The sequence below is a fragment of the Pongo abelii genome, chromosome X (genome assembly GCF_028885655.2).
Source record: "Pongo abelii isolate AG06213 chromosome X, NHGRI_mPonAbe1-v2.0_pri, whole genome shotgun sequence".
Lineage (NCBI taxonomy): Eukaryota > Metazoa > Chordata > Mammalia > Primates > Hominidae > Pongo > Pongo abelii.
Window position 1 is genome coordinate 77,946,549 of NC_072008.2, and position 22,758 is coordinate 77,969,306.

General features: G+C 37.7%; 1 protein-coding gene across 1 annotated transcript; it reads right to left on the reverse strand.

The window, feature by feature from the left end:
• Positions 1-1,676: 1,676 nt before the first annotated feature.
• On the reverse strand, positions 1,677-5,120 carry LOC134760891 (uncharacterized). The gene is made up of 2 exons (XM_063721112.1): positions 5,017-5,120; positions 1,677-2,352 (listed from the first exon to the last, which is right to left on the reverse strand). The coding sequence occupies exons 1-2, from the start codon at positions 5,118-5,120 to the stop codon at positions 1,761-1,763; spliced, it is 696 nt and encodes a 231-aa protein (XP_063577182.1). The 3' UTR covers positions 1,677-1,760.
• Positions 5,121-22,758: the final 17,638 nt, after the last annotated feature.

A 22,758-nucleotide genomic window follows, 5' to 3' on the forward strand; every position in this document is an offset into this window, starting at 1 on the left:
GGCTTGCTGAGACCTCCCAGCGAAATCCTCCACGTGGCACTTGAATACCTTCAGAAGGAACACAGTATTTAAAATCTGTAGTAACTTTATTTTGGAATGAACAAACACGGGGAAATAAAGCTTAAAAATAACGTAAGGAAATCCATTTCCATTAAAGATGAGAACATTCCAGAAACAAAAATGCATACATTAACCTCACTTTACAGCAGTACATGGTGCAGTCTGTGGCAGGCCTTAGGAAAAATGATTTTAACCCATGCCCCACTGAACAGCAATAAAGAAACTATGTTTTGAGTAGATCACTATATAACATAAAATATAAAAGCCTACAAACAAGGTAACTAACATTAAATGTGAATTTGCTATAAATGTTTATTCTTATACCAGCAGCTTCACTAATCAAGTGTATTTTAGATAATATAACCTGTTGCATTTCTATAACAAAGAGATGAAGGCACTGCTAGTGCAAGCATAATGAAACCCATTTATCTCAACGAGAAGGCTAGGAAAAGGATGCTATCTCACTTTATTTTACAAACCCAAACATAGATTTCAGTTACAAGTTCTGGTAATTTTCCATAGCTGCAGACTAACAGCAACCTGACAAAAGCCATGGATTCACAATAGTAAGGTCTTCACATACGTTGAGAATTCACTGCCTAATAAAATTGTTGACAAAGTTTACACCACTGGAGTGTTAGATGAAATGCATTGTTAAATATATTCGGACATAATTTTAAACTGAGACTACCAAGAAGAGACACGTTAAGATTGCAAGTAACGAATGATTAAGTTTTGGTTATTGTAAAAGCCGGTTGTTAACCTGGAGGCCCACATACTCCAACCATTCTGCTTCAACAATCATTGACTTCTGCCTGGGAGTTTCGGTTTTGGCCTTTAGCACCATAAACTGCAGTCATCCAATTCTCCTGAGTCATTCTGTTATAAACCGGATGATTACATTCCCTGATCATCGTATCTTGCTCTGCCTCAAGGGCTTCTGTAAAGTGTAACACAGCTCTTGGGATGACAAAAGTGTGAAAGGTGTGAGCGATGAAGAAGTCTTCCTCATCCTCATTAGCATCTAGGCCCCACTGGAGAGCACTGAAGAAGGACTCTTGGGGAAATTCCTGAGTGGCGGTACACATCAGCCCCCCAAAACTGTGTCTCTCTTCAGGACCGTTTGCACAGTGACGTTCTTTCCCTTCTTCCATTCTATCATGCTGCCAAAGCAATGCTCTACCGAAGATCCCCTGAAGGGGTGGGGGTCAGACTAATCGAGCTTAGACTTGAGGATGTATGTTTTGGTCAGCACCTCATTTGTGAAGTAGTCGTTGGGTTCAGAGTGAAATTCCAGCGTAAAAGTGTGTGGCTCGGTGGATTTTGAAAACTTGACTTTCACGTCTCGCAAGAGCTTCAGAATGGGCTCGTCATATTTTTGTTGTTGTTGTTTCGTTTTTTCGGAATCTCGCTCTGTCCCCAGGCTGGAGTGCAGTGGCGCGATCTCAGTTCACTGCAACTTCCGCCTCTTGCGTTCAAGCGATTCTCCTGCCTCAGCCTCCTGGGCAGCTGGGACTATAGGTGTGTGCCACCACGCCCGGCTAATTTTTTTTTTTTTGTATTTTTAGTAGAGACGGGGTTTCACCGTGTTAGCCAGGATGGTCTCGATCTCCTGAACTTGTGATCCGCCCACCTCGGCCTCCCAAAGTGCTGGGATTACAGGCGTGAGCCACCGCGCCTGGCCTCGTCATATTTCTTAATCAGCCGGGCGACATCCTGGGCATTCTATAAAGCCGTGAGCCAGAAATAGGGGATCCCTTTAGGATTCTCTTTTTCTCCGTCCACATTATGTCCCTCGATTCCTTCATACTCCCCAAACACCTACCCGACATCCTCGAAATCCTCCTCACAATCATCCACCAAGTCCTCATACTCCGGATTCTCCTCTGCACCATACATCTGAGCATTAGAATCACCGGCCACCTCATTATACTCATAGTCCTCTCGATGGAATGAAATTCCCTCAGGTACTTGGCCTCTAGCACGGCACATTTGGCCTGAAGCTTTTTGAGAGTGTACACTCGGTACTTAAACACCAGAGGCAGGCTCTCAATAAAATCTGCGTCTGAGGAGTACTCCATCAAAGAATGCGGAGAGGCTGTGGCTGCTACAGCTCCGAGTAATGGGCCCATTTCACCGGCTGTGCTGTGTTCTCCGAGCCCTTCCATCATTAGCTTTTTGGCAGGGAAACACTCACCGAACTGTAGGCGATGGCTTGGCCCGGGCCGCAGGCACCTGGCGGTGCTAAGACGGATGCTGAACGAAGCAGCTACAGCTGCTATGGAAGCTGGCCTGGGGTGGCGGAAGCCGCGGAAGGCAAGAGTAGCGGGCTAAAGGGCTTTCCCCACTAGCTGCCATGGCAAAAGGAGGAGGTTCCACAATCCGATTCGCAGAAGATGACTCTCTAAACTCTTTTTTGCTTAAGAGCTCACCCTATTTGCTGAGTAGCTGTGATTGACAAACCGCCGTCCAATAAATGATTAGATCGATCACATTACTCGTGCCACTCACCTTCCTGGCGGTAGCAGCTCCCAAAATTTCTAGACGGGAGGGGCTTACTGCAAATCATCTGGTCGGGGAGAAGCGGTCGGAAACTGCTTTAAGCCTGAGAAAACTTTAATGTAGAAGAGCAAAGAAATGAGGCGAGAGGTGTTTTTATAGGCCAGAAACGTGACTTAAAGCCTTATATTTAAATACACGAACAAAAAAGAAAAGGGGGAAAAACATCAAAACATTAGCCGTGAAGATCTTTAGATGACGTGACTCCCCATTAACTTTTTATTTTCTAATTTTGGCTTTTCAAAATCTCTATGAAGGGTGTGCATTCGCTTTAGATTGGATCAACTCTGATAGTATTTACTGGGGTGCAGGGGGATGAGATGGCATTGCAATGGGGAGAAAGGAAGGCCTATGGTGACCAGTGCCCACAGTCATATGTATGACAAGTTCACACTTGACATCTGGGTTATCAATAACCCAGAGCACTGCTGCTGAATTGCCAATTACCCTTTCTCAATGCTGGCTGTTTTGGAGGCAAAATGAAAAGGATGCTCACATGTCAAGTGATATTACTGAAAAGCAAACCATTTGTCTTGAAATTCTGAACAAATTGGAAATATTTGATGACCTAGCACTAGAGAATAGATGAAAGACATAATATGATGTATTCAGAACAGGGAATACCATGTGACATTAAAATTCCCTATACTAGGGAAAACAGGTTTTTATTTTTTGGTGATATTTCAATATGGATTACCTATAATTTAAAGATTTCAATTTTTAAAAAGGGTTTGTTATTATATTACAGATATAAAACGTTTTTTAAAATAACAGTTTAGTGTAACAATCACATAAATACTCACAGTTAGGGTTTTAGTGTATTTGTTTCCAGGGTTTTAGATGTGTGTGTGTGTGTGTATGTGTGTGTGTGTGTGTGTTAGTTTTAGAAAATTATAAATGTATTATTGGTTCAGTGTTTCTCACTCTACCTCAGAGCCACCCTATTAGATGACGGGTTTCTAGGGACTGGTGATTGGTTGTTTTCTTATGTTAGATGTGGTGCCTGTGCCACTTTCTGCAGATCCAGATTTCCACTTAATAAAACCCCTAGATGATAATGACAAAGAAGAAGGGAAGAGAAGAAATGGGAGTAGAAAGAGGACAGGGGTGAAATTCTTCCCATTAGGCTGAAAGGCTCGTGTTAGGGGGTCGCAACTGATAGGTCCTGGAGGCTGTCTTGTGTAGAGAATGGACAGAAGAGCTTAAATAGAATATAAAGAAAAGATGTTGTTTTCCTCAGTAAATATCCTGTCAATGTTTACCACCCCTATTGTGTGTATGTATGTGTGTGCTTGATTAAAACACATCTCATTTAAAATACACTGAAAGCAGAAAACTCAAATAATACGTGAAGTTTCAGTAAAGGTTCAGGTACATGCCTCAGTCCCATAGTTCCATAGTCATAGGTCCTAAATTGCTTTGTTTTCTTTTTTTAAATTCTATAATTACAAAACCGTTTTTCTTTTTCTAATAATAAATATAATACAAACTTACTTTAAAAAATTTGGAAAATGAGGGATTTATAGTGAATAACAGAAACCACTAGCAGTCTCACCATCCTGAGAGAATTAGTGTGGTCATATCAGTACATTTTCTTCTTCTTTATGTGTGTACAACAAATGCACAACTTAAAAAATTAAGGTCATTGTATTGACTTTTCCATACCTGCCCTCTTAGGTTCCTATCATGAGCATCTTCCTATGTCAATAAATGGTCTTCAAAATTATCATGTAAAATATTATTTATTGATAGTTAAGTGACTTAAATAGTTTAATAAATAATAAATGAATTTAAAAAAGGATAGGTTCATTTAGATGAATTCAAATTTGTAAATTTCTTTTTATAGTCATACAAGCAGACTTCAAACCAAAAGTGATTACGTTAAATGAAATGTTGCCAAGGAGAAGTAAGCAATATACACTAGGATCCCAATTTTGTTTTTTTTTAAATCTCTCTTTTGATCTAGTTGTACACCTGCCAACCTACCATCCTACACGCACACACACACAAGCACACACACACCCTAATTTGCATAGACAAAGTTTAAAAGGTGACAAAGACACTCTCCTTGACTGAACTTTAGACAGGCTCTTCTAAGCCCTCTTTTCGACTAAGCCTCCTCCATGGGCCTTGTCCTCAAGCCTGCCTAGTCCAGTTTTACCAAGAATCCTGCTAAGCTAGTTTAGACAGGATCTTCCCAATCTTGATATATGATCACCCTCGAAATCTGATCAAATTCCTCATCCCTCACCATCCCCTGAGTGATATAGGATCATCTTGGCCTGCCTTCTGCAAGAATCATATTAGGTCAGTTTAGCAAGAATCCTCCCTACCCTTTATGTCTCTTCTTAGTAATTTTCCACCCACCATGCAATGCCCACCATCCCACCTTCCTACCCCTCTAACTCTTCACCTCCCAACCCCACCGTCACCTGCTGCTTTGCTATAAATCCCCACTTGTTCTTACTGTTGGTGGAGTTGAAGCCCATCTCTCTCCCCATTGTGATAGTCTGGATACCATCTATCACAATAGTCCTTAATAAAGTATTCCTGACTGTTTTATTGGTATCAGAACATTTTTTTCTTTAACAATGTTTAAATACCATAAAGCCATATAGCCAGTTGTTATATCTGGAGTCGTGGAATTTGGGGTAATTTCAATGCTTTTTTCTTCTGTACATTTGCCAATATTTCCTATCTATTTTTATACATCATATTCATGAGCTGTATAATTAGAAACCATAAATGAATAAATGAATGAGAATGAGAGGAGAAGAGAGAAGCCCCAGCCTTTCCAATAGTAAATAACTCACCCCCCTTCAGAAGAAGCCCAACTGACAAGAGAGATACAGAAAGGAGTTGGGTCACAGGAAAAAAGATTCAATACTTTCAGTGTCCTCTGTCCACCAGCAGGTCCCACTTAGCTTACATTTTTTTCTTTGAATACATGGTTTGCACACCCCAGGCGTTTCAAAACACTCAGCTGCTGTCATCCAATTTCTAGGTTCTCTAGAGAAACAGAACCAATAGGATATACAGTCATATACCACATAATGACCTTTTGGTCAACGACAGTGGTCCCATAAGATTATAATACCATATTTTACTGTACTTTTTCTATTTTTAGATATGTTTAGAGACATAAATACTTACCATTGTGTTACAATTGCCTACAGTATTCAGTACAGTCATATGCTGTACAGCTTTATAGCCTAAGAGCAATAGGCTATACCTTATAACCTACCTGTGTAGTGGGCTATACCATCTAGCTTTGTGTAAAGCATGCTGTATGAGAGTGAAAGGAGAAAAATATACATTTGTTTTGTCTTTTATGATTATATAATTTTCTTTACTGTTGCTCTTTTTTTAAAAAAAATGTGCTTTGAGAAAGATACAAAACCAGGGTAGGGTGCGGTGGCTCATGCCTGTAATCCCAGCAATTTGGGAGGCCGAGGCAGGTGGATCACCTGAAGTCAGGAATTTGTGATCAGCCTGGCCAACATGGTGAAATCCCATCTCTACTAAAAATACAAAAATTAGCCGGGCATGGTGGCGTGTGCCTATAATCCCAGCTCCTTGGGAGGCTGAGGCAGGAGAATTGCTTGAACCGGGAGGTGGAGGTTGCAGTGAACCGAGATCATGCCACTGCACTCCAGCCTGGCCAGCAAAGTGAGACTCTGTCTCAAAAAAAAAGGACAGGGAGATACAAAACTGGTTTTCAGAGAATTACAAAGGCTAAGACAGATACAAATCCATATGAGATCCAAATATAATAACAAACACAACAGTATTGAACTACTTCTGTTTAAACTTACAATTACTATGTTGCCCTTAAGCAAATGTAATTTATGTACATTACAATTATATAAAATGAGTAGAGAAGTTTTTACTTGACATGCAATAACAATTCAGTAACTACTGCTAACTCCTTCCTTGCAAAAGTTTTATTTTTGGAAATTTTAATAAGCACAAATGTAAAGAACCCAAATTATTAATTTCCAAAGAGTGCAGCTTTGTTTCGCTTGTCTTTCATTTAACTATGGAAATCCCTTGCCTCTATTATAAATATCACAGAACTTTGGCCGGGTGTGGTGGCTCATGCCTGTAACCCCAGCACTTTGGGAGGCCAGCATGGGCAGATCACTTGAGGTCAGGTGTTTGAGACCAGCCTGACCAACATGGTGAAACCCTGTCTCTACTAAAAGTACAAAAATTAGCCGAGCGTGATGGCGGGTGCCTGTCATCCCAGCTACTCAGGAGGCTGAGGCTGGAGAATCACTTGAACCCAAGCAGAGATTGCAGTGAGCTGAGATCTCACCACTGCACTCCAGCCTGGGTGACAGAAAGAGACTCCGTCTCAGAAAAAAAAAAAAAAGAATTAAAAATAAATAAGTAAATACTATGCAGCCATAAAATATGATGAGTTCATGTCCTTTGTAGGGACATGGATGAAGCTGGAAACCATCATTCTCAGCAAACTATCGCAAGGACAAAAAACCAAACACCGCATGTTCTCACTCATAGGTGGGAATTGAACAATGAGAACACATGGACACAGGAAGGGGAACATCACACACCAGGGACTGTTGTGGGGTGGGGGGAAGGGGGAGGGATAGCATTAGGAGATACACCTAATGTTAAATGACGAGTTAATGGGTGCAGCACACCAACATGGCACATGTGTACATATGTAACAAACCTGCACATTGTGCACATGTACCCTAAAACTTAAAGTATAATAAAAAATAAACAAATAAATATCACAGAACTTTAAATAACTGACAATAATACAGCCTCATAATAATTCTAATTCTAAACTGATGGAATCAAATCAGAAAACCAGTTTGACCCTCTAACTTATGTTAAATTAGAGCTGTGACAAAAGTATTGTATGTACACTTTCTGGCAGATTTTATATATTTATTTGTTTAGACACACAGTTCAGATCTACACGGAAGTAGATCTTCCAAACACAGAGCAACTTAAATCCCATGGGTCTATTTCAAGATATTAAATTTTGAGAATAATCCATGGGCTTTCCAAAAAACAAAATCTTTAATGAAGTGACTAGATTGTCTTCTGATGACAGCACAGCTGATACATAAATAGTACCCTTAGAACCTGTATAAGAGAATGAAAGAAGTAGCAAATAAATGAGGCTGTGGGTTTCACTTCTTTATGCATAGAGGTCAAGAGGTTTCACTGGGCTTTTAAATCCCCAGTATACTTATACCACTTCACCACCCAAAACAACTATCTCACCATCCTCCCTATGACATCCTCTAAAAATAAACCAGCAGACATTTGTTTCCATAGACAAAGTCACAACATTCCTACATCTTACATAGATTACATTTAATAGTTGTTCCTATTGTTAACCATATAGGACTAAATAATGAAAATAAAATCCTACCTACAGTTTTAGCTATATTTTTATGTTATAACTTCCCTGTCCTCTATGGCTTTACTATCATTTAAACTCAAAATGAACCTTTGGAGAATAAAAGAGTATATTTGTGCTTACAGATAGAAATTACTTATTTCCAGGTTGTAAGTGTCGTCACCACAAAGTAATGATATGTGGCAATTCACATGTTAATTAGCTTGATTTAGCCATCCCACAATGTATATACGTTTCAAAACATGCTGTACATGACAAATATATATAATTTTCAATTTTCAATTAAAATTAAATAAAATTTAAAATTACTTGTAAATAAAAATATTCCTGATTCAAAAAAAGAAATTACTTATTTCTAAACTCATATCTAATCTTTTTCAAAACGTGTTGTATTAATGTCTTTTTGTTTGGGGCTTGACACTTTTATTATGAGTCCACAATTTATTATAAAATCCTTATAACATATTCTCCTCTCCAGCTTCTTCATCTGGAAAATGATGTCTTCAGTCACATGATGAATCAGTAGCAGTATTGGAAATAACATTGAATCTCTTGAATTTCTCCTCATGCTTTATCTAGACAGTGAAATTTATAAAAGCCATCTAGGAAAATTTCTCAAAATTCAGCCAACAACAGGAAAAATTGCCACAGATCATAGTCTTGAGTAAGAGAAAAGCAGCCACTGATATGGAGAGCTAGCCTAGCACTCAACAGGTGCTCTCCTGTTTAACATAAACCATCTCACAACACCAACCTAAGAGAAAGTCACTCTGTTACAGTGATGGATCAAAAAGGGCTACTCTGCAATTGTGTTTGAATATAGAAAAACACATGAACATTGTCCAGAGCACAAAAGTGACCAAATACTCCCTTATTCTGGCCAGTATGAGTAATTACTGTTACTTTACCAATTACAGTGTTAGCCTCACTCTGATCTTCCTTATTTCTAGATAATACATTTAAAAAGACAATCATAGAATTATACCTACCTCCTAACAAGCTAGGCTTGCTTAAATCCTCACCCCATTTGCCTGATACAAACACAAATTTCATAATAAATCCTTTTCAATACCCACTGTATGGAGTTGTCCAAGACAACCCCTAAATTCAGAGATTCACTACTGATCACAGGACTCAGCATACAGTCATACTGACAGCTAAGATTTATTTTAGTGAAAGGACACAAAGCAAAATCAGCAAAGGGAGAAGGCCCATGGGGCAAAGGCCAAAGGACACCAGGTACAAGCTTCCAAGAGTCCTAAGAGGTGTCACCACTATACACACTTAGCTTCTCCAGCAACGAGCTGCACCAACACCTATTGAGTGTTGCCTACAAGGAAGCTCATCTGAGACTGTGACCAAGGTTTTTACTAGGGGCAAGCCTCGTAGGTACCCTCTGCCTAGCCCATAAAAAATTTTATACTCTCAAAAGGAAAATTGGTGTTCAGAGTAAAACACAATGCTTTTACTAACAATTGAGGCACAGTGAGCCATGTGTATCAATTAGGAATCCTATTAATGTAGGAAACTGGTTACCAGACAAATTTCCAGATTCTAACCAGTGATCCAACTTGCAAGCAAACTTTTCAACATACATCAATCTCAGACCTGCTATGTTAAAGCTCTTCAGCATGGTCTATACCCTTGGCTGTTGGACAAGGCATTTTTATTAGTAAGACCCCATTTAGCAGGGGGATACCAGCCTGCAGTATTGATTTCAGTTTATGCCCTTTAGAAATCCTGGATTTCACCAGTTTAAAACAAATCCCATTAACCATAGAGGTCTATATTAGAAAGCCAGGTGGCTTCCTACTTTGGTTTCTGTATTATACTTTTTTTTAACAGCTTAGGGCATCAATTTAAGCAAAGCACAACCCTGATCAGGAAGTTGAAGCTGACTTGAATGCTCTCCAGGGCTGAGGCAGCATGATGATAAAGCACAAACACAGGAAGTACAATACCAGAGGGTACAAGTGGTATCTATGGAAAAAGAGTGCACAGTTGTTAGGATATCCCAAGAAAGACATAGTTAGTCAGATGTACAGGTTAACAGGGCCTCTAAAGTGGCCTTCCACTGATTCCCAGTCTTGTCCAATTAATTCAGTTTAGTCCTTGGTTTTGGACAGACTGCCTCAAGGCAGTCAGTTCCAAACAATTTTGCTCACCCATGACACCAGTTCATCTGTTTTGTGTGTGTACATCACCTGGAGGTGGTCTTCACAGACAAAGCAGGACTTGGGGCCACTCCCTTTTGTCTCATAGTCAGCACTGTCAGGTGAGATCTTAGGCTCAGCAGTCAGTTTGGATTCAAAACATTCTCAGCAGCTTGGGAGATAACACTGATGCTTTTACTGGGGAGGAGGGGAAGCTTCCAGAAGCAGTTCTGACAAACAAAGCTCTCTAATTCCCTTCTCTCCTGCCTCCATGGGTGCCTGGTTTGTTTTTCTTTGTTTTTCTCAGTTGTTACAAAGTCAGTATGCTTCATTCAGCAATCATAATTTACATCTTTCCTAATTATTTTTTGTCTCATCCAGACCATTTATCTGGTCTGGAGAGACAAAACATACAAGAGGGACAAAAACATTTGTACAGAAAACCAATTTTACATGACTTAACTGGACCATGTTCTGATAAAAAAATTTTCAAAACGTGTTTATATAACCTGCACCCCTTTTGTCCTGATCATTTATCCAATGAACAGCCACTAAAAAAACAATGCCTTTCTAGGGACATCTGTACAAACTACCAGGAGAAAGGCAAAGGAAGTAGACTTAGGCTCAGTCCACTGTTGCAAAGTGCAACTAATCCGGAGAGGCAAACACAGCAAGTCAATAGCATCCAGCAATCTCCAAGAGGGAGTCAAGTGTCTAATCTGTCATGAGTAGGTACAGGAGTCACAGTGTTGTGCTGTGCCCTCCTCTAAACTTGCAGCTTTCATTTGAAATTACAATTTAAGGATGCAATTAGTCTCCATGTTAGAAATAAAGAGCCATTCAACAGTTCAATTTTAAAAGGTCCCATTAGAGAATAAGCCTTTTTTTGCAGGCAGCTGTATGTAATCCCAATGGTCCAACAAAGATATAGGATGTTTTCATAGCCTATGGTCTCATAGAGGAGCATACTAAATCTGCAACAATCTCTGTGACTGAGTTCTGTTTATTAAATGAAGCGATTTCATTCAGTTTCAGTTCAGTATAGTTACTCCCGAGGCTGAAATAGCTCACAGCAAACAGTATCAGGATTCACATTACAGTCAGGTACAGGCAATCAGCATTTGCAATTTCAGGATTCCAACTAAGCAATAGGCTTTTTCCTAGGCATCAGCAAAGATGATATGTTGCAAGATCACACAGCTGTATTCCAAGTTCAAGTGACAAGCAAGGCTTTCCTAAGTACTTTTTTATATTGTCAGTGTTGGAGTCCAAATTGGCCTCCTCAAAAATTATGCACATTGGGACAAAAAAATGAGCAGACTGTAATGGTCAGACATTTCATTTCAACAAGGGTCCATTAGCATACTAAAAACCATTATTAATACTCCAAAAGTGTATTTCCATCTGGGATTGCCTATCTTCTAACGCTGTCTCTCTTTTTAGAGGTTCTAAGACAATAATCATACCAAAAATCATCAGTTACATAGACTTGATTCCTTCCTAATACCAAAAAGTTTAAATTCCAGTTTGCCCACTGGCTGGCAAAAGCAAGGGAGTTGTGTCTCACTAATGTTTGCTCTTTGTATATTTCCCTGATCATGATGATTCCTTCAGCATTTATGAAATTACAAGCATATACATTTTACATTAATTTTTACTTATACATCCACATACAGTAGCCACAAAATAAAAGGTGATTTTTAATTCTTTTTCTTTTTTCACTCATTTTAAGTTTACTCAACCCCCTGTCAATCAATCAGCACCTACAGGGTAAACAACACAGTTTTCGAGAGGTTCTAAGTTGAATTCCAGGTGGAGCAGGGAGTGTGGCTGGAGGATGCTGCAGTTGTGGCTGGCTTTTAAAAAACTTTTTCTTATTCGTCTGGTTTATCTAAAGTGTTACTCCAGTCCTGAACACTGATTTAACTTTCTTCCTTCCCACTTAGAGGAGATAGGAACACACACTAAACACTTATGGCCCATTCAAAGCTCCCCATTGGGAATGTGTGTGCTGCCCTTTCTTTTCCCTCTTAGAGGAGAGAACAAAAAACAAAGATGACATACGGGGTTTGCTTTTTATGTTCTCATTTTAGCCTGAAAAGCCAAAACATTCAATGATCCAGGGAACCAACTCTGCTGTGCTTGGCTATGCCATCTTAAAATACCACTGGTAAATTTTAACTCTCACAACAGGCAGCAGCTCTGCTGATATTTTATAACATGAATTACTCTGTGGCATCCAGGCATCAAAGGTTGTTGTGTTGGTCTGTTCTTGCATTGCTGTAAAAAAATACCCGAGACTGGGTAATTTATAAAGAAAAGTTTAATTGGCTCACAGCTCTGTAAGCTGTACAGGAAGCATGGTGGTGGCATCAGCTCAGCTTCTGGTAAGGCCTCAGGAAGCTTACAATTATGGCAGAAGGTGAAAGGGGAGCTGGTATCTAACATAATGATAGCAGAAGCAAGAGAGAGAGCAGGTGTCACATGCTTTTTAAACAACCGGATCCTATAAGAACTCACTTGCTAGCTAAATGACAGCACCAAGTCATAAGGGATCTGCCCCCATGACCCAGACACCTCTCACCAGGTCACACCTCCAACACTGGGAACCACATTTCAACATGAGATCTGAGTGGTACACATATCCAAACCATATCAGTTGTCATCCACTGCTCCTTCATCTTTCCTTCCACAAACAATGCTTCGGCCATATTACAATGAATCAGAGTCATTCTACTGAATCTTACTTTTAAATCCAATCGTGTCAGAAATCCCCAAGACCACTACCAGGATTAGTGATTCACCAGAGTGAGTCATAGGACTAAGCATATAGTCATGGCGAAAATTTATTACAGCGAACAGACACAAAGCAAATCAGCAAAGGTAGTAGGCACATAGGAGAAGTCTGGAAGAAACAAGGGATTGACTTTTAATAGTCTTCTCCCAGTGGAGTAGCATAGGATGTACTTACTTACATGGATGAACTTACTAGGAAAGAGTTGTGACATAGTAAGTTCATAGAATGAACTTGCAAATCCAGTTTATAGGCATGTGAACAAGTAAATAGAATGAACACAGTAAGTTCATAGGATGGACTTACATAAAATGAGCTTATTAGGAAAGAGTTGCGACAAGACCTGCAAAATATTGTCTACCAGGAAACTCATTAGAGACTAATGTCCAAAGTTTATGGTTTTTTGTCAGAGGACATTAGTCCAATAGGTACCATCTGCCTAGTATGTAGCAAGTTCCACATGCCTAGAAGGAAAATAGATGTTTAGCATATACCACACTGTTTATACAAACAGCCTACACAGAGTGAGCCACACTTATCAGGTAAATTCTATCAGTATAGAAAACTGAATACCAACCAAGTTCCCAGAATGCAGCCAAAGTCCCACCTTGCAAGCGAACTTTTGTAAGGCTAGGTAGTCTTAACTTTACTGTGTTACTCACTTACTGAAATGCTTCATGGTACCTCTTGTTGTGCATTCTTCCTTGCTGCAATAAGTAGGAAACCCAACTTGTTCAACTGCAGGTGTATTCCTGGTGGCCTTGGGCTGGGAGGCATTGACATCTTTAAAGAACTATATTTTTCTTTCTCTAGTAAATAAAGAAGTTCTCTGAATATCCTGGTCTAGGAGCAAATCCAGTTAATAGGCATATGAACAAGAAATTAGAATGAATGCTAATGATATCTTTTAATGCAATGTGAAAATTAAAACTTTTTCATTACTTTCTAGTTTTATTAGATTTTACTTTCTATTGGTATATAAATTCAAAACTTTAAAAGACAGAAAGTCATCTTTGTGCAATAGATGTTACTGGCTTGAATACACACCAATATAGAAAACCACTTACCTGTCAGAACACATAGGGCAAAGTTTAAACATTCAGATAATTTCTATCATGGATGACATTATAATGTGTAGGTAAAGGAGACTGTTTTACATTCTGGATCATGATTACGAAGAACTCTTTGGAAAACACAGAGATACTTTATCTCACATAAAACCAAAAATAAGATCCACCAACTATTAAAGTGAAACCACTGAGTACCCTAGTGCAAAGGAATCCTCCCTTTTCTAGGAATAAAGTCCTTTTTAAGTTTCCATATTTTAGAGGCATATATAATGAATGGAGAGCTATTTGATAAAAGAAATACCAAAAAGACACTCCAGTCACCAACACAAGAAGAGCTCTTGCAGGCATTCATGTTAAATTTTAATTCGCTGAATCCTTGGGCAGAAGGATAACATATTTTAAACACCTGACATGGCCAGAAGTGACTACATAGATTGTATGCCAAGTGATCTGAAATCCTACTGCCAGCACATTCCTGGAAGATATAGCACTCCCATCAATTACCATGTCTCACTAAGACACTGAATCACAGGAGTAGAAACAAGAAGACAGCTGTTCCTGTGATCCCCTTAACCCATCCCTTTTAACAAACACTAACACACATTCTGCCTACTAGGTAAGACTAAGACTGCTTATTTTTGTAAAGATTGAATGAGTTTTTTTCTTACAGTCAGATTTTCTAAAGCTATGTTGTTACCAGAGAAACTTGTAACCTATCACATTTATATCAATTATATGAATTTAACGAAGACCCCCAAGGGAAGAGGGGCTTAACACTCAAATATAATAGCTTCAAGATCTGTGTGTAAGGTAAACCAAGGTAAACTGAATCTATAAAATTAGTTATTGACCTTTTGTAGATCATGGACTCCAAGAAAATTCTGTTTAAAATGTGGACCACCACTTGGTCATCACTTAAAAAGCTACTCACATACAGTTTTATGTATAATTTTACGGAGTTCCTAGACTCCCCAAAGGCCACTTGTGGATCCCAAGTGGAGGTTAAGAACCCCGTAGACAGAATAACAGTGTTGAAACTGTTCAGGTGAAACTGTGGGGATCCAAAAGTGAATCGATCAATATTAAAAGACTAGTAAAGTTGGTAAGCCTTATAAAGAATAATTAGATTGTCTACTTTATAGGTTTTCCCAGTTTATCCTCTCATCCCCCCGATGAGAACTTGCCATTTTAGTCTGTAACATCCGCTTCAATAACTGTTCCATTAAGTAGATTTTGAAGTCTTTCTCCAGTGAACAAAAAGACTGGCATTTGCTTGTTTCTTCACAATTGTGGTTTATGATAAGCTTAAAGCTGATGATGAATATGAGTGACATCACATGCTCTCAGTCATATCTCAAAATATCCATAGCATTGAATCTGTCTAACACAGACTTCTTTAACAAAGATCGTTACTTGGATCATACCTCCATGGTAGGCACTATCTGCACAAAGCTTGGAGGAACAATATGAATCTCTTCTTCCCAAAAGAGTCAACCTCAAGAATCAGGAATTGATAGTGGGTAAAATAAGCAAGTAAGTGAGTTATAATGTGCTGTCACTATGAAGACTCAGTTGCATTGTTGCATTCAGTCATGTGCTCTTTCTCCCCTTTACCTCTCCACTCATCTCTCCATCGACACCCATCATGAAAAAATACCTCCAGACCAAAATATTTTGTAGATACATTCACATTACAGAAAGCTTTCTTCTTTGGCCACTTCCTATCAGATAGCAGGTATTTTGATACAAATGTCCTTGGTAAGCAAGGTGATTTGAGTAGGCTCCAGTTGCAATACATTGCTTTCTTAGCTCTTTGGTTCAAAATGCAGAGAGAGAATCAGTGAGCTTCTACTGTAGCATTATGTCTTATGTATATAGGATAGCCAGCAGAAATCATTACCTGGATTTCCAGACCACTTTGAAGGCTTAGTTCCTCTGGTACTTTTTTCCTGCAATCCTATGGTAGCTTTCAAATGTTTTTCTGATTCCAGTCCCCTCTACTTCTTATGCTCCATGCACTGACACAAGCCATATCCTTTAAGTAAAATGCATTTTGTTATATCACTCTCATCTCAAAAAATCTCTGGAGCTTCATCTGCCCTTCAGGATGACTAAAAAACTCCTTTATTTGGTCCTTCAATTCCCTTATATGAACTTCTGCTCTAGAACCCAATTAGTTCAGCCATTGTGCCTAGAATATGCCCTCCGCTTTCCTATATGGTCTTATGTTTATGAGCAAATTCAAAAATAAAATAAAACCCATCAGGGTTCTGAATCCACTTTGGCTGTCTGATCATGTCTGTGATTTCTTGGTAATGTTGCTGTTCCACACATATCTATACTTAAATAATGGCTATATTAAGTTCTCTAAACAGAAAAAAAAGTAACTGAAGGGATACATATGCTAATTCAGGAAGGAAAATAACAATGGATTGAGTAAATATAGAGATAAATATAATACAATATCCTTTACCTCATGAGTTTTAAAAATTATGTTTGATGGTTGAAGCAAAAACATGACATCATATTTTGCTAATATAAGGCTGAGTGACTGTACAGAAAATACTCAAGATATTTAAAATTTGAGGGACAGGATAAAAGGACCTAACAGAAGTAAGGTTTCTATACATCTAAGTGGAAACATGATAATACTAGTAGACTACGATATATTATGTATGCATATTACAATATCTAGAGAAACCACTAAATAACATATATAAAGAGATGTGTTTAAAACCTGAAGATAAATCAAAATGGAATTCTAAAATTGTTGAATGTCATCAACAAGGCAGGAAAAGGAAGAGAGAAATAAGAAACAATGAAAAGACAGAAAATAACTAATAAATTAGCAGACTAAAGCCTGTTAAGGGATTCCTCAAGACTACCTACACATTCAGAAACTTGATAAAAGTATTCATGAGACTCAGCATACAGTCATACTCATGGCTAACATTCATTACAGCGACACGAGAAGGCTATGCAACTGGATCAGCATGGAAAAAGACACAGGTGGTGTCTAAAGGAATCTATGTACAGGCTTCCTATGCTCTTTACCTCTCTTGAGAGGTAACAGAGTATACACTATCCCTCCATGATAAAAACAATTGCAGCAACACATATGTAACGTTTCTGTCCAGGACACTCAGTTTGAGACTTAGAGACTACAGCTTTTATTGGTGGCAGTCACTTAGGCATTCTCTGTCTAGAAACTACCCAAATTACAGATTACCAGAGAAGAGCATAAGGCACAGCAAAACACCTTTATCTGTTACAAAATGTTTTAGAAGGTTGCAGAGGCTAGCCAGTGGCCAACTTTGCAAACAGGCCCTTCTAAATATAGCAGCCCTAGGCCTATTTTGTTAACTAGAATCGCTACTGTCCAGCCCATCAGCCTTTTGCCCAGGTGGCTTTAAAACAAAATTATTATCAGTAGCAACCTAAGTAGCATAGTGTGACCAATCTGCAGTATTGGTTTTATGCATGCCATTTAGAGGTACTGAACATAGCCAGTTAGAACAAATTTCATTAACCTTAAAGGTCTAGCTTCGAAACTCAGTGGTTTTTTTTAAATTAATATTTTGTTTCTTGACTAGTGGTGTCAATCAAAGCACAAAAAAAACTCTGTCCAGTAAGTTGAAACTGAGCTGAAAGGCTTACAGTGCTAACGTCAAGGGGTATGGATGGAGTGGGGAGAAGCTCAACAGTCAGTTTGAATTTAAAGCACTTCCAGCAAGGTGTTAAAACAATAAGTAACATTTTTTCTCTGAAATAAGGAGAAAGCTTCTAGTAGTAGTTTTGCAAAACAAAGGTCATAAATGTTTCTCCCTCCTGGAGCCTCAAGAGTTTTTCTTTTTTTCTTTTTTCTTTTGTGTGTGTATGTGTGTGCCTGGTATATTAACCATTTTTCTAGTTTCCGTAAACTTGATGCTTTAACATCTACCCTACATGCATATTCTGGACAACCCATTAATATGCCCAAGTCGCTTTCTTTGGCCTCCCACCTTGTTCATCACCATCCCCGTCACTCCTATCTTGGGAGGATACCTTCTCCCAGATGTGTGCTTTTCAGATACAAACCAACCAATCCAGAGTTCACATCAACTATCTCCTTTATCAGGCTCTCATACTATGGGATGCTATATATCTGCCCTAATCACCTCAGAGCCAGTTACCAAATAACTAGGGGCAGACTCTACGCCTCAGTCTACTGAAATCATTCAAATCCTAAGCCTAATTACCTGCCATGCGTTCCTGTTCTTCTTGAGGAGACGACAATAAAGGCTATTGCCCACATGTATTTCTTCTCCCCCTGCCCTGGGACCAACCTCAGTGCTTCCCAAACGTGGCTCACTATGGTGTAGCACACCCTCTCCTCTGGGGAACTCTGAGTAATAAACTATATTTACAATTTTTTAAATTTTTATTTATTTGAATTTTTAATTTTAGGTGTATATATTTATGGGGTAAATGAGATGTTTGATACAGGCATGCAATGTGAAATAATCACATCATGGAGAATGGAGTATCTATCCCCTCAAGCATTTATTCTTTGTGTTATTACAAACAATCCAATTACACTATTTTAGTTATTTTGAAATGTACAATTAAGTTAGTATTGACTATAGGCACCCTGTTGTGCTATCAAATACTAAGTCTTATTCATTCTTTCTGACTATTTTTGTACCCATTTACCACCTTCACTTCCCCTGCACCCCCACACCACCTTTTCCAGCCTCTAGTAACAAACCATCTACTCGGTATCTCCATGGGTTCAATGGTTTTAATTTTTAGCTCCCACAAATAAAAGAGAATATGCAATGCTTGTCTTTCTGTGCCTGGCTTATTTTGCTTAACATAATGATCTCCAGTTCCACCCATGTTGTTGCAAATGACTGGATCTCATTTTTTATGGCTGAATAGTACTCCATTGTGTATATGCACCACATTTTTTGTATCTATTCATCTGTCGATGAACACTTAGGTTGCTTCGAAATCTTGGCAGTCTTGGCAATTGTGAACAGTGCTGCAACAAACATGGGAATGCAGATATCTATTTGATATACTGATTCCCTTCTTTTGGGTATATATCCAGCAGTGGGATTACTGGATCATATGGTAGCTCTATTTTTAGCTTTTTGAGGAACCTTCAAACTTTTCTCCAGAGTGATTATACTAATTTACATTCCCACCAACTTTGTATGAGGGTTCACTTTTCACCATATTCTTACCAGCATTTGTTATTGCCTGTCTTTTGCATATAAGCCATTTTAACTGGAGTGAGATGGTATCACATTGAAGTTTTGATTTGCATTTCTCTGATGACCAGTGATGTTGGCCACCTTTTCATGTGCCTGTTTGCCATTTGTATGCCTTCTTTTGATAAATGTCTTCAAATTTTTTGCCCATTTTTTTCAATTGGATTATTCAATTTTTTGTGTAGAGTTCTTTGAACTTTGCTTATATTTTGCTTATTAATCCCTTGTCAGATGGGTGGTTTGCAAATATTTTCTCCCATTCTGTGGGTTTTCTGTTCATATTGTTAATTGTTTCTTTTGCTGTGCAGAAGCTTTCTAACTTGATGCGATCCAATTTGTCCATTTTTGCTTTGGTTTCCTGTGCTTCTGGTGTATTACACAAGAATTTTTGCCCAGACCAATGTCCTGAAGATTTTCCCTATTGTTTTCTTGTAGTAGTTTTATAGTTTGACATATTAGATTTAAGTCTTTAGTCCATTTTTATTTGATTTTTGTATATGGCAAGAAGGTCTAGTTTCATTCTTCTGCATATGGATATCCACTTTTTCCAGCACCATTTATTGAAATGACTGTCTTCTCCCCAGTGTATGCTCTTGGCACCTCTATCAAAAATGAGTTCACTGTAAGTGTGTGAATTTTTTTCTGGGTTTTCTGTTCTTTTCCTTTGGTCTATGCATCTGTTTATATGCCAGTACCAGGCTGTTTTGGTTACAATAGCTCTGTAGTATAATTTGAAGTCAGGTAATATGATTTCTTCAGTTTTGTTTTTTTTTTGCTTAAGACAGAGTCATGGTTATTGTGCATCTTTTCTTGTTTTATAAGAATTTTATAATTTTTTCTATTTCTGTGAAGAGTATCATTGACATTTTGATAGGGATTGCATTGAATGTGCAGATTTCCTTGGGTAGTATGGACATTTTACCAATATTTATTCTTCCAATTTATGCACATGGAATACTTTTCCATTTTTTGGTGTCCTCTTTAATTCTTTCATCAGTATTTTATAGTTTTCATTATAGAGATCTTTCTCTTCTTTGGTTAAGTTAATACCTAGATATTTAATTTTATTTGTGGCTATTGTAAATGGAATTACTTTTTAAATTTCTTTTTCAGATTGTTCACTGTTGGCATATAGAAATGCTACTGATTTTTGTATGTTTATTTTGTATCTGCAATTTTACTGAATTTGTTTATCAGTTCTAGTAGTTTTTTGGTAGAGTATTTAGTATTTTCCAAACAAAAGATCATATCATCTGCAAACAAGGATAATTTGACTTCTTCCATTCTATTTGGATGCCCTTCAATTTTTTCTTTTGTCTGATTGCTCTAGCTAGTACATCCAGTACTATGTTGAATAACAGTGGTAAAAGTGGGCATCCTTGTTGTGCTCCAGATGTTAGAGAAAATGCTTTTGGTTTTTCCCCATTTAGTATGATACTGGCTATGGATCTGTTGTATATGGTTTTTATCATGTTGAGGTATGTTTCTTCTTTCCCCAAGTTTTTGAGGGTTTTTATCATCAAATGATGCTAAATTTCATCAAATGGGTTTTCAGTATCAATTGAAATGATCATATCGTTTTTATCCTTCATTTTGTTGATAGGATGTATTGTATTGGTTGATTTGCATGTGGTAAACCATCCTTCATCCCAGGGATTAATCTCACTTGGACACGAAGAATGATCTTTCTAATGTCTTGTTCAATTTGATTTGGTAGTATTTTGTTAAGAATTTGCATGTCAGTATTCATCAGAGATATTGTCCTGTAGTTTTGTGTTTTTGATGTGTTTTTGTCTGGAATTGGTAGCAGGGTAATATGGCCTTATTGAATGAGTTTGAGAGTGTTCTTTCCTCCTCTATTTCTTGGAATCATTTCAGTAGGACTGGCATTAGTTCTTCTTTAAATATTTGGTAGAATTCAGTGAATACACTAGGTCTTGGGCTTTTCTTTACTGGGAGACTTTTTATTATGGCTTCAATCTTGTTATTTGTTATTTGTCTATTCAGGTTTTGGATTTCGTCCTATTTCAATCTTGGTAGGTTGTACGTGTCTAGGAATTTGTCCATTTCTTCTAGTTTTTCCAACTTATTGGCATATAGTTGCTCATAGTAGCCTCTAGTGATCCTTTGAATGTCTGCAGTATCAGGTGTAGTTTCCCCTTTTTCATTTCTGATTTTATTTATTTGCATTTATTTGTATATTCTCTCTTTTTCTCTTTATCTGGCTAGAGGTTTGTCAATTTTGTTTAACTTTTCAAAAAATTAATTTTTGCTAGTTTGATCTTTTGTATTGTTTTCTTTGATTCTATTTATTTCTGCTCTGGTCTTTATTATTTCTTTTCTTCCACTAATTTTGGGTTTGATTTCCTCTTGCTTTTCTGGTTCTTTAAGATGCATTGTTAGATTGTTTATTTGAAGTTTTTCTCTTTTTTTATGTAGGCACTTACAGCTATCAACTTTTTTCTTAGTACTGCTTTTGCTGTATCCCAAAGATTTTGGTATGTTGTGTTTTCATTATCATTTGTTTCAATAAATTTTTAGATTTTTGTATTAATTTCTTCACCCACTGGTTATTAAGCAGCATATTGTTTAATTTACACATATTTTAATAGTTTCTAAAACTCCTCTTGTTATTAATTTCCAGTTTTATTTCATTGTGGTTAGAGAAGACACTTGAAATTATTTCAATTTTTAAAATTTTTAAGTCTCATTTTGTCACCTACCATATGGTCTATCTTTTAGAATTATCCATGTGCTGAGAAAAAAATTTGTATTCTGCAGCCATTAAATTAAATGTCCTGTAAAAATATCTATTAGACCTATTTGGTCCATAGTGCAGATTAAGCCCAATGTTTCTTCATTGATTTTCTGTCTGGAAGATCGATCTAATGCTGAAAGTGAGGTGTTGATGTCCCCAGCTATTATTGTATTAGACCTATGTCTGTCTGTAGTTCTAATAATGTTTGTATTATATATCTGGGCCATCCAGTGTTGGGTGCATGTATATTTAAAATTATTATATCCTTTTGCTGAATTTACACATTCATCAGTATATAGTGACATTCTTTGGCTCTTCTTATAGTTTTTGTCTTGAAATCTATTTTGTCTGAAATAAGTATAGCAAATTCTGCTCTTTTCTGGTTTCCATTGGCATGAAATATCATTTCCATTTTTAAATTTTCAGCCCATGAGTTTCTTTATAGATAAAGTGTGTTTCTCGTGGGCAACATATCAATGGGTCTTGTGTTTTCTCTACTCAGTCAGTTTATGTTATCTGATTGGAGAGTTTAGTCCATTTATATTTGATGTTATCATTGATAAGCAATGTCTTATTCCTGCCATTTTGTTATTTGTTTTCTGGTTGTTTTGTGGTCTTCTCTTCCTTCTTTCTTTTCTTCCTATCTTCCTTTTTGTGAAGGTGATTTTCTCTGGTGATATAATTTAGTTTTTTGCTTTTCATTTTTTG

Excerpts from the sequence above, each read along its gene's own strand:
- LOC134760891 (XM_063721112.1), bottom strand. The coding sequence starts at position 5,120 with ATGGGGAGAGAGATGGGCTTCAACTCCACCAACAGTAAGAACAAGTGG. Across the intron at positions 2,353-5,016 it reads GGAGGTGAAGAGTTAGAGGG|GCCAGCTTCCATAGCAGCTG; the intron begins GTAGGAAGGTGG and ends CCGCCACCCCAG.